We start from the raw sequence: 12845 nt of genomic DNA on the forward strand, positions 1-12845 counted from the left end.
TTATTTTACCAGACGGGATTGTGGATGATATTGAAAAAATGTTGAATTCGTTTTGGTGGAGTGGCGGTCAAAATAATAGGGGTATCAGGTGGATGGCGTGGGATAAATTGACGGGGCCAAAGAATGATGGAGGGCTTGGGTTCCGTGATTTAAGGGCGTTCAACATGGCTATGGTTGCGAAGAGGGGCTGGCATCTCTTGTCAAAACCTCAATCACTAGTTGCTCGATGTTATAAAGCAAGGTGCTTTCCTAGAATGTCTTTTTTAGATGCTAATCTTGGGAATAATCCTAGTTTTGCTTGGCGTAGTATCTGGCAATCTAGGAAAGTTTTGACTCTTGGTTGCAGGTGGAGTATTGGTGATGGTAGGAATATTCCGGTGATGTTTGCACCTTGGCTTAGGGGTAAAGTTGAAGGGTGTGTTCATGGACCTCAAAGACAAGGTGCGTATGATCTTTCGGTTCATGATCTCTTGTCTTCTAATGGAAAATATTGGGATATTCATGTTGTAAGAGACCTGTTTGATCCTGCTGTGGCTGAGATTATTATGCATGTTCCGTTAGTTGATGTGGTTGAAGATATGTGGATTTGGAAGCATGAGACTAGTGGTTGCTATAGTGTGCGGTCGGGGTATAAGTTGTGGAGGAAAGAACAGGGTCAGGCGGGTTTTAATAGAGTGGATGGGGACTGGTGTAGTCTTTGGAATATTAAGGCCTCTCCAAGGGTTAAACATTTAATGTGGAGAATTTGTAGGGGCTGCCTACCAACTCGTGTTAGACTTTGTCAACATTATGTCTCTTGTCCGGCTTCGTGCCCCTTTTGTGAGAATCAGATGGAGGATACCTGGCATGTTCTGTTTGGTTGTGATGTTACTAACAGGTGTTGGAGAATAGCCGGTCTTTCAAATGTTATCGACCCTCGGGTAGCTACTTTTGATAATGCTTCTTCTTTGATTCTAGATGTTTTTAGCCGCGAGGATAGTATGACGGCAGGGAGGGTTGCGGTAATGATTGAGGTGTTGTGGAGGAATAGGAATAATATGATTTGGAATAATGAGAGTGAGAATTATTCCAAACTCGGTTTGCATGCTCTAGCTAGTTGGCAGGAATGGCATATGGCTCAAGAGAGTGTCCCTCGGGCTCATGATCAGGTGCAAATTACTTCTTGGATCCCACCTCCGTTCGGAATGCTTAAATGTAATGTGGATGCAGGTTTTAATAATATCCGTGGGACCTCGAATCGGGGCTGGTGCGTGAGGAATAGCATGGGCTCGTTTGTGTTTGCAGGAGCGGCATGGGATGTTGGTATTTCTCCCGTTCTGGACATGGAGGCTTTGGCACTCAAGGAAGCTATGCTTAATGCTATTGATTTGGGTTTGGATCATGTTATCTTTGAGAGTGATTCCCAAAACGTGACTAATGCTATTCGATCCAACCATATTGGTACTTCTGAGTTTAGTTTTATTATCTCATCTATTAAGTCTTTGTTGCTCTCTTTTCCTAACTTTGAGGTAAAGTTTGTAAAACGCCAAGCGAATTCGATTGCTCATACGTTAGCAAAAGCGGCCGATTCTTGGACTAGGCGTAGTTTATTTTACACGATTCCTCCTTGTATTGAATCTTTATTATATAATGAAATGAGTTGAGTTTCTGTTTGTCAAAAAAAAAATTCCGTAAATGAAAAAAAAAACATTAAACTCAAAACAACATTGAATAATTATCAAAAGACGTTAATTAAAGAGAGAAAAACAATAAGGGTTACATGATTTAGATAGTTAAGGCAAATTCCTATAAGGAAGATCTAATCTAAGAGAACTGTCCATTAATCCTTAAGGTATTCATAGCAATTACAATAGAAAACGAAATGATAAACTTACTATTGACTAGGGATGATTTCTTAATAATAACTTTCGTTTCACCTTCACCTTAGCTCCAAAATGTCTTATTTTCAATAAAAATAGAATACTTAGTACCAAAATTAGACAAATGAAACTTTTTCCTTGGTTTACAGTAAATGTTTATTGTAATGGGACAAATTTAATATGCGTAGTTTCCATCTTTCAGACTCCAATATTAAGGACATGCAGTCTAAATTGAAGCATCAGACATTAATACATGTGATTATATTCAATATCTTTTTCAAATTATTGTGTTAATGTCCTTAACATGTTTAGTGTATGACAACATATGCATGTGTGAAATATTGTAAAATTTATACAACCAACAGAAAAAATTTCTTATATACAACTCATCACCTAAGGCAAGACTTTTGACTGTTCCATCCCCTCACAAAAATGATCATACAAAAACAATCAGACATAAATTGAGGCCTGATTAATGATGGAACAGAAGCAAGAAGTTTGCAATATTACATATACCTCAGATTTCATAATCTATGTCTGTTACATTCTGCGACGCGGCAGGCTTAACCAACTCTCCTTGCTCGTTGACCTGATCAAAATTCCGACACGGTTTCGGAAAAATGGTCCCTATTACCTGACCTTCCACAAACGCGCACTGAAAGATATGTTTCTTTTTGTATGTTATCCCAACATTCATATCTTGGAAAGTCACATTTCTAACTGGAATCTCTTTGCTACCTTGAATTCGCACGGGAACACGAACTCCCTCGCCACGGACACTGATGAAGCTTATGTCTTTGAGAATTGGAAGCGCGGTAGGGTCATATCCGGCGTCAGGGTGTTCGTTGTAATCGGTTTTGATGACAATTCCAACACGGACGTTATGGAAAGTGAGATTTCGGTAAGTTATTTGGCGAACGTATCCGCCTCTTCCAGGTGCGGTTTTGATCCTGATGGCACGTCTAGATTCCCAAACAAGAATGTTTTCGATGGTGACGTTGGATACTCCGCCAGACATCTCACTTCCTATGGAGATGCCAGCACTGTCGCATTTCACACAAAGAGCAATATGCAGATTTAGAATCATCCAATGACTAACATTTTACGTGTTTCATAATGATCAATACTCTCTCTCATCCTATTTATAAGAAAATGTTTACTCTTTAGATATATTGAATAACTAATGTTCTTGAACAATATATAGACCAGATATATTAATTATTCAATGAATCTAAAGAAGTAAATTTTTTTTATAAATAGGATCAGACGGAGTAACATTTTTCAACAAACGCATAAAGAACAAGATGATGAAAGATATGCAATAAGTAAAGTGAGTTGAGCTAGAAATTTGCTTTACCTGACATTAGAACGAACGACAAGGTTTCGGATTAATATGTTCTTAGAAGGCTTTCCATAAGCAATTCCATATTGATCCCAGCCACTTTTTATCGCAATTGCATCATCCCCGACACTTATGTAACAATCCTCTATCAACATATCCTCGCAAGAATCTACTCATAACATAGAAACCGGGGCTTGTTAAACTTCTTCATACAACAAACCACCCGATCATATATTACGATGTGAAATTACTTATAGTATTTTGAAAAAGATACTTGCCTGGATCGATGCCATCAGTATTCGGAGCATGATATACGGGAGCCAATATCGTAACGTTTTTTATTGTAACGTTCTTGCAGTCATATGGATGAAGGGTCCAAAAAGGAGAGTTGCGCAAAGTAATATTTGAGATCACAATGTCGCTAGACCACATGATCTGAACAAGTGGCCCCCTTGTGTGGTTGAGAAGTTTATTCAGATGTTTTGTCCACCATGTCTGTCCCTGTCCGTCTATGGTACCATTATGCCCTGTCCATATTATGAGAATATACAGTCAGAGAAAGCTCTAGATTATAGACCTTGTATGTCAAGTTCTTATGTCCGCCATCGGTAGATAATCATATATAAGTAGTTTACAAGTCAATCTAAGTGCAGCCTCAATCATGAACAAGGATGAAAAACCATCACCTGTTATCACGACATCTTTAAGATGTTGACCATGAATCAAACTGCTATACCGCGGCCCAGGATGCTCCCTACCATATCCATATGAAGGCAAAGCCGGCATCAATGGCCAATACTTTTCATCCTATCAATCATCATACAAAATAAGCAAAACAAAACTTTAATCAACCATCCCATTTATGCACATAAATAACAACCCAAGGAAAATGAAATTCAACAAATCTCAAATAATTGTTATAATTGTCCACATTTTCCCTGGCAACAAATGATCCAGAATTTCACTGATATGCCCTATCCGTATAAACAAGTTTTATGCGGACATCCAATCATATGTCACCATTATGCCACATGATCATATTAGTTCCTAAATACCTCTAGAATCATCTACTTAGTGAGATGTGGTTAAGTGCATACAATATCAACAACCAAATCTTATCCAGAGTAGTCAATAGCGGGGCTATCCCGCTATATCGGAGCGGAGCAGAAGCCGACCGCTATGAGAAGAGCCTTAGTGGTGTAACACATTATAATGGACATTATAGGATAAATTGCCGGTAGGGGCGGAGCGGTTCCCAGCCTGGAGCGGATTCTGTCCTGCTATCATTTTCCCCTTTAAAAAACCGAAATTACCCCTTAAATTTAAAAGGTTTTAAGAATAATTTTAGATTTTTCAATCAAATTTGAGTTGAGACTCAATCCTAATGGTCCTTCACCGACGTTTCTTCGTTCCAAAGAAAAGTCACATTCCTCCCTCCTCTCTCTCCACACTTCGTTTTTCTCTATGCACTTCATATGTTTATAAGTATTATTCATGTAATTTTTCTAAAAGAATGACCAAATCAAATAGCGGTCATCCTACTATACGCTATCCCACTATCCCATTTTTAGGTCAGCCGCTATTCGAGATTGACTACTCTGGACTTATTCCACTAAGTAAGGTCAGTTACATAGATAACCATGCTTTTATACAAACTGTTAATCTCGAGATCTTTCTTAATAACTTCTCTTATAATTTTTCTAGATCTTCCTCTACCTCTAGTTGTTCGACTCTCCACCATATAATCTACAGTCTTTACAACAGAATCTACATGTATTCTCTCTACATGCCCAAACCACTTAAGTCTATTTTCCCCCATCTTTTCTACTACCGGTTCTTCCTCAACACTCTCTAATATTGTCATATCTAATCTTATCACACATCCAATGGATTATAGTGCATGAGTAAACTATTTTGCATACATATACCTAAACTCATCAACAAATCCTAAAGCGAAAATGTACAAACAAACACAAAAGTCTACAACAAACACATCAGAAGGAAAAAAAGCACCTGAATTCCAAGAATGACAGCATCACGAGCTAGAAAAAGAGTCATATGACTAGTAAGATTAAACGGCGCAGTAAGCCAAAGACCAGGCGGCACATTCAACTGAGCACCACCCTTATCCCCAAACTTAGACACAACAGAAACAACTCTTTCAAAAGCCTGAGTATTAACAGTAATCCCATCACCAACCCCACCAAACTCAGTCAAATTGAACACCACAGGCCTCAGCTTCGGTGCATCCCAAACCATTTCCCCACCCAAAACCAAAAAACCATTAATCGCATTCTTCTGCCACACCAGAAAAACCGAACCAAGAGCTGCAACAATTAGAAACACAAAGAAGAAACTTGTACTCTTGTGAGAGGTAAACGCCACCATGATTCTAATCTAACACAGTGAATGAAGTTGATATGGAAAATGGTTATATGGGTTTTTTTCAAAATTCAATCTTTGGTGGGTTTTGGGGTCTCAATCGAGATTTGGTGAAGATTGAGTGTATTCAAAGTGAAGTTGATGGGGAAATGAGATGAATGATGTGTAATAGGAAATGGAATTGGTGATGATGTGATTAGAAGCAAGAGAAAGGACAGTGATGTTGAGGATTTGGAAGATGACGGAGGTGCAGATCGCATGTTGTTGTTGTTGTTCATGTTCATGTTCGGAAATTTTAAGAGAAAGTAATGTTTTTGTTTTTCGGATCTAAACAACCTGCGATGTCTACTTGATTTTTTTAATGTATTATTTACTTTTATTTTAAAAATTTGTTATTTTTTTTTTACTCCTTTCTTCTTGTTTTTTAATATATATATATATATATATATATATATATATATATATATATATATATATATATATATATATATATATATATAAAAGAAGAAGAAGAAAAAAAAGTAAATAGGGGAGATTTAGGATTTGTTTGAATAAGTTTTGTATTTTTTCTGCGAAGGAATCAAAATTGATCGATGATCATAAGATGTAGATTTGAAGATTGTAATAGTGGATTTGAGCTTCTGATGTGGTGGAAGAGAAGTTGACATGCAAGAATAATATTTCAACGTTCAAATCAATATACGAGTAAAATGAATGAATGAAGTTTGAATTCAAATTGTATCTGAAAAACGGTGTGCATTGTTATTATGTAGGGATGTGGTTATAATAATTTGTTAATCTTTAGGCGTGGAATACGAAGATTCGTATGACAGATTCTGAATTTAGACCATCTGCACTTTAGATCAGGTAACATACCTATTTCGCGAGTGCCACAATGAATTAGTGTGCTCTTTAGGTCGCAACTATTAAACCTTCTAACTGACTCATAATAGTATTCATAGAACAAGATGCTTTGTATTCATTCTTTTTATTTTGAAGATGCATAATATTACAAATTTGTCATTAAAAATTATATTTTTTAATTTTCAAAAGTAAAAGTTAAAACTTATAAAATCTATTTTAATTTTTAAAATTTATAAATATAAGATAATTTTTTAGAAAAATTGTAAAATTAGATAATCAAACAAGTTCTATTATTTTTAAGTTTTAAAAATTAAAAAACAATTTTACACTGCTAACTCAAACAAACAATTAGATTAACTTTTAATTTTTAGATTTTTAAAATGTGTGTTTAAAAATTTGTTTCTAAAAATAGTTCAAACAAAAAAAAATACATATTTGTTAATTTTATTTTTGAAAAATTGTTTTAAAGATAAAAATGAAAAAACTTGTTTAAAAAATTTATTATTAAAAACAATGAAAATATGTTTATTCTTTGTAATAATCAATTAACCAAGTCCACTATCTATGTGGGTAAATTTCATTGAAATTGAAACAACTTAACCAATCTTGTCCTCGAGGGTAGTTCACCAAATTCATGAATGTCTTGTTCAATGTTCACATTGAATACTATTGTCAATTACTCCCTCCGTTTTTTATTATAAGTCGTTTTAGACTTTTCACACAGTTTAAGAAAAATAATAATTGTTGTATGAAAATGAGAAATTATGAAGGTTTTTACAAAATTATCCTTCATTAATGACATATAGAAGATAAATTTATATAATTGAAAGGAGAGAGTAATAAATATTTAAGGATATAATAGGGAAAGTAACATTAATTATTCATTGGAATTGTAAAGCGACTTATATTTAAATACAAATTTTTTTTCCAAAACGACTTATAATAAAAAACGGAGGGAGTAGTCGCTAGTATTGTCTTTGAAAGTCAAATGTAAGGTCTACGTGATGTAATCACTAGAACTTCTTTATGATATTTATGTGTTGATGGGTGTTGTTACGTTTCTTTTATAGATAAGTGGTTATTGTTATGATAATGGAGTTGTGGAGGAGACTAAAGTCCATGGTCTAATGGTATTCATTTCACATTTATTAAGAAATGATGGAGCTTAATAAAAAGAGATTTTGTAAGCACTTTGAAAGAATTTTACCAAAATGTCTTGCTCCCCCAAGACCAAGTCTCTTAGATGTTGACGAAAATTCTCGTAAATAAGTTAAAAGAGGTGTTAGGAAGCATGATATCAAATAATCCTTCGACTTTACTTCTAAATACACGACGTAAGAGATAGATGTTTATAATTGAAAATTGATTTTAAAAAATTGTATGATTTAGTTAGTTTGAAGTAATTTCAAATTCATATTTTAAAAAAAATAAAATTTCTTGAATACATAGATGAGGTAGATGAAGTCATGCATTTTCACAATCACAATGTTTGTCTTGGTAAATGAAAGTCCAACTAAAAGATTTCATTATTTTTGGTATGAGAGTTGGATAATGAGGCTCATATTTATAATTAGGGGTGTTCAAAATTGAATCAGTTTAATAAAAAACTGTAAATTTAATCAAACTAAATTGAAAATTGTAAAAAAATTGTATTTAATACGGATGTATTTGGATCATGATAATACAAAACCGCGTGGTTTGCTTCGGTTTGCAACTTGTATTTTGCAAAATGAATCAAAATGCATTATATTATAACTCAAATTTCAGTTAACTCACATCCACCCTAAATCTAAATCTATTATGCTTTAATCTTACGAATACGAATGATTTTCTCTTTCTCACATTTAGGATTTCAGTTTCGGTCTTCTCAAATTTCTTCCAGCACTATATTGTATTCTTCTCCAAATACATATTGCCTATTCTTCTCTAATCTCTACTCTCTTATATTATTTCTTTCCCACCTTCTCATTTTTACGCTACTATTCTGTCTTTTCAATTTCTCTTTTATTGCACATCTTCTTCTCTAATATATCCTCTCTTTTGTTCTTTCTTTTTCCTCTTTACTAACTATTTTTTTATTTCATTATAATATTTTTGATATTGTTTTATGTTTATTATTCCACTTTTGTCTAATATGATTTTTACATATTAAATGGGAAGTTGTGATCCATTATGATGAATTTTATTGTTATTTAATAGTGTATGAATTACTAAATACAAAATTATGTTGTCATCTATATGTGTATGTATGATTCAATAAAATTTTTGAAAAAAACTGAACCAACCGAACCAAATCAAATTGCATTGGATTGGTTTGAGTTGGTTCGATTTTATTTCTAAAAGTCAACTAAACCAAACCAAACTGCATGTTTTTTCTCTTGCGATTCGGATGATTTTTTGCATAAAAACCGCACAAACCGCACTGCAAACACCCCTATTTATATTAGTCTAGAAACGATTATTAAGTTTGGTTAAAAAATATGGTCATGGAAAGTTTCAAAAACTTTATGGTTAGATTTTGGAGAATAATATTTTGGAGGATTACGTCTATATTTTAAAATTATATGATATTTTTAAAAAATTTTAAAAATATATAGTTTTATAAGTTAATATAGTATGTTGTTTTCTTAAATTTTTAAATATAACAAACATATTTTAATATATAGACACAATCTTTCAAAATCTTTTCTTTCAAAACCCAACTCTCAAATGAACGAACTCCTAAAGTAAATGATTGCTTACCTAACAACATTACACAATTTTGAGTTGATAGAAAAGAAATGCTAACAACACTCTCTTTTGAACACTCTCTCAAACACTCACTTTCTTATTAGTTAAAATATGTGTGGGTCCTACTACTTTATGTGGGACCAATTTTCAAAATGAGGGGCCCACACATGTTTCAACCAATAAGAAAGTGAGTGCTTGAGAGAGTGTTCAAAAGAGAGTGTTGCTAGCACTCCTCTTGATAGAATCATTTTAAAAGAAAACTCTTAAACAGATCCTTAAAGTCTATGATCACTTATATTACAACATTACTCAATTTAATAATAACATTACTCAATTTACTAATGACCGATGACAGAATCATTTTAAGAGAAAAATTTGAGAGAACTTTGTTTTTTTTTTTAAAACAAAAAAGGGACTCAGCCCATAAAATAAAAAAGAAAATAGGTACAAAAAAGAGAACTTATGTAACATTAAAATATATATTACGTGTTTTGAATTGGTTTTCACTCAAAGAGTGGACATTTTCAAAAGTAAACATTATGAGTTGAACTTGGAAGAATCCTTCGACCAAGTAGACTCAAATTTCTTTCGTGCAATGTGGACAAAATAATATTTTTGTTTTTTATTTTATTTTCAGTGAGTTATAATCCTATGAGATCTTCAATATTAAAATCAACTTTTGACTCTTTGAAGAAGACACTATCTTAGTGGAAAGGTAAACATTTATCTACAAGCAGAAGTGCAGTTTTAATTAATTTGATATTGAGTAGTCTTCTATTATTTTTCTTCACTTTTTACAAGGCTTCACAAAAAATACTAAATGAAATTAAAAAAATATTTCTTTTGAGAAGAGGGTTGTAAAGTAACAAGATTAATTGAGTAACTTGGGATAAATTTTATCTTTCGTAGAAGGATTAGGAATAAAAATTCTTGAATGGTTCATTTTACCTATGTTAAGTAAATGATAAGTAAATGATGGTGGAGATGCATAACATATTCAAATTCACTTTGGCATGATTTAATTGATTTTAGATATTGGTTGGGGTAAATAAATTAGTGTTCTCTCTCCATTCGAGATTTCTTTCAATTTCACTTTCATCTTCGTTCTTATACACACGTCCTTTGTTTATGAGTTGACTTGTCAGCATGCACCTATTTGATCACCAACTTGTCTGGTTTTTCATTTTTCAAAATGCATAAGCCAAAAACTTAAAGAAACCAGACTCGTGTCACGTTTGATGAAATGTCGAAGGCGAGAGTGCTGGTATGAATGCCATTTAGAGGATTTGAGATGCAGATATGAATTTTTAATTGTTGAGCTCTCGGTCTAATAATAAGGTCTCTTCAGGTTCCAAATGTAGGCGATAAGAGGATATTGATCTTTAATTAACGCCAATTTTACGGTGGGATGCAATAGAGAACTGATAACCTGGATCACCATCAACGTCTGAGAAATTTATGATGATGATCGTGTATTTAGAGAACGGGATCTGAGATCGGTTGACTCATTTTTAATCAAATTTTTTTGAGTTACTAGTTCATGATATCTTTAGACTGGATGAATATTTTTTTTCTTTTGTTATTGTTGTCTCTGTGAGAGAGATAACTGAGTTTGATTGAGAATAAACTTGAGGCCATGTCAGTTTTACCAGGCTCCACAATGGGCGTCAATTCGGACGACCTCACCAATATTGATGCATTTGGTTTGGATCAATTTATCATGGACCTGTTTACCCTTGATTTTGGTAAACAACCGCTAGTCTTCCGAATTCGATACTTTGGTTGCTTGAAAAATCGGCTAGATTGATGCTAGGACATATGTGTATAGTTTTGTGTGTTGTTTTAGGTTTTCTGGGCGCTAAATGTAAAGGTAATCTTAAAGACAAATACATACACGTAAAAGGCCTATTTGTAAAGATAAATGGCAAAGAAAGATAAATTCTACTGAAAAGTAAAAGGTTCGACTAGAAATATAAAGAAAATAGAAAGGACTTTGAATGCAAATAAATTGCTTTAGAAATGAAAAAGATGTTTCAAACGTACATTTCTCAGAGACTCGTTTCTCAATACGCTCAGATACTTTGAGTAATTTGAGTATAATACAATGTTGAACACGCAAAAATCTAATTACTAAGACCTCTATTTATACTAATTCGACTATAACGGTCTTCTCTTCAAAAGATGGTGTGAGTGCAACTTGCCTTTAGATATGTTTTGCATGATGTCAAAAATATATGAATTTAGCATTTATGTATATTGGACAGTATCCCTGAGTTGTTGTGGCACCCTTTGCGTTAGAGGTCTTAGGAAGCATTCAAAACAAGTTTAAAAATGATCCAAATCATAAAAAATAATTTTCTGCTCAAAACACACTTGCATGTGTCGACACATCCGTTTTTCAGACCGGCACATAACTTTATGTGCTGGCAGATAAACCTTTCGTGCTGGCACATGATGTAGCTTTACAACTTCATACTGACACATACGATTTTCAGGTCGGCGCATGAGCTGCAGTTTTAAAGCCTGCAGCTTATGTTTGCTATGTGTCGGCACATAAGCCTTTTCAACCCGGCACATACTATTATGTTCAGTTTTATGTGTCGGCACATAAAAATTTTAGGTCGGCACATACTGTTATTTGGGTCAAAGTTTTCATATTTTTTCAATTCTGAAGTTTCCCTTTTTGCCACCAAAGTTCCACAACTATAAATACATCATACATATTTCATTCCAACTTGGTGAAACTATAAACATTTACCATCATTACTCTTCACCTTCAACCTCCAACCAATGCACACACACTAACAAATCACACACAATCATCTTTTGTTGGGGTGCCATCTAGATGAGGTTTGATAACGCCCAATTAGGTTTGATGTAATCGAGAACATTCAGTTGAAAATTGTGGGGGGGTTTCATACGGAAAAACCTAGGGTTTGTCCTCCAAGATCTTTGGTAGATTTGGGGGTTTGTACAAAGAATTCTGAATGAGGATTGCGGTCAAGTGAAAGCCTTGGAGTCTTGGTAACTCACAAAGGAGTAGCGCGAGAACGGCGAATCAAAGGATTGGGGCCTAGTGAAAGCTTTAGAGTTTTGGTAACTCGCAAAGGTGTAGTTGGAGAATGGAGAATCAAAGGATTGCAGCCAAGTGAAAACTTTGGAGTTTTGGTAACTCGCAAGGGATTAGCGCGAGAACAACGAATCAAAATGGAAGTTCTTGGGTCCAATAGATTGCAATTTTATTTGATCAAGTTAAAGATTTGGAGATAAAGGATATTGAAAATTAGTAGCGTGAGACGGTGAATCAATTGGATCCATTCTGTCTTGGTCTTGTTGAAGATCAAAAGAAGAAAAGTGGTTGAATCAACAACAAACGGTTAGGGTTTGTAAGGGTTGCTCTTGAAACACTTCTCTTGTAGTTACTTTATACAAAGTAAGAAATAACTTCTCAATTTCATTTGAAATTGAGGGCATACGTACCCACACGCGAGGACAACGTGGGGAATTACCTTACCAAATCCTTGTGTCGCTCTCTATCTCTTGCTCTATTACTCTCATTTAATTTCTATATGCAATTTCTTAAATGTATTATTTGATAGATCAATTCGTATAGATATTTTCCTTGATTACTAAAGTTGAAAATTGCTTTGTTGATTATCTTACAATCA

The 12845-nt window shown here is 33.9% G+C and overlaps 1 protein-coding gene across 1 annotated transcript; it reads right to left on the reverse strand.

Annotated features, from left to right (window-relative positions):
- Window positions 1–1978: 1978 nt before the first annotated feature.
- On the reverse strand, window positions 1979–5910 carry LOC131630792 (probable polygalacturonase). Its single transcript, XM_058901532.1, has 5 exons — window positions 5215–5910; window positions 3888–4008; window positions 3480–3728; window positions 3217–3370; window positions 1979–2902 (listed from the first exon to the last, which is right to left on the reverse strand). The coding sequence occupies exons 1-5, from the start codon at window positions 5587–5589 to the stop codon at window positions 2377–2379; spliced, it is 1425 nt and encodes a 474-aa protein (XP_058757515.1). The 5' UTR covers window positions 5590–5910; the 3' UTR covers window positions 1979–2376.
- Window positions 5911–12845: the final 6935 nt, after the last annotated feature.

The sequence above is a fragment of the Vicia villosa genome, unplaced genomic scaffold, assembly GCF_029867415.1.
Source record: "Vicia villosa cultivar HV-30 ecotype Madison, WI unplaced genomic scaffold, Vvil1.0 ctg.000739F_1_1, whole genome shotgun sequence".
Lineage (NCBI taxonomy): Eukaryota > Viridiplantae > Streptophyta > Magnoliopsida > Fabales > Fabaceae > Vicia > Vicia villosa.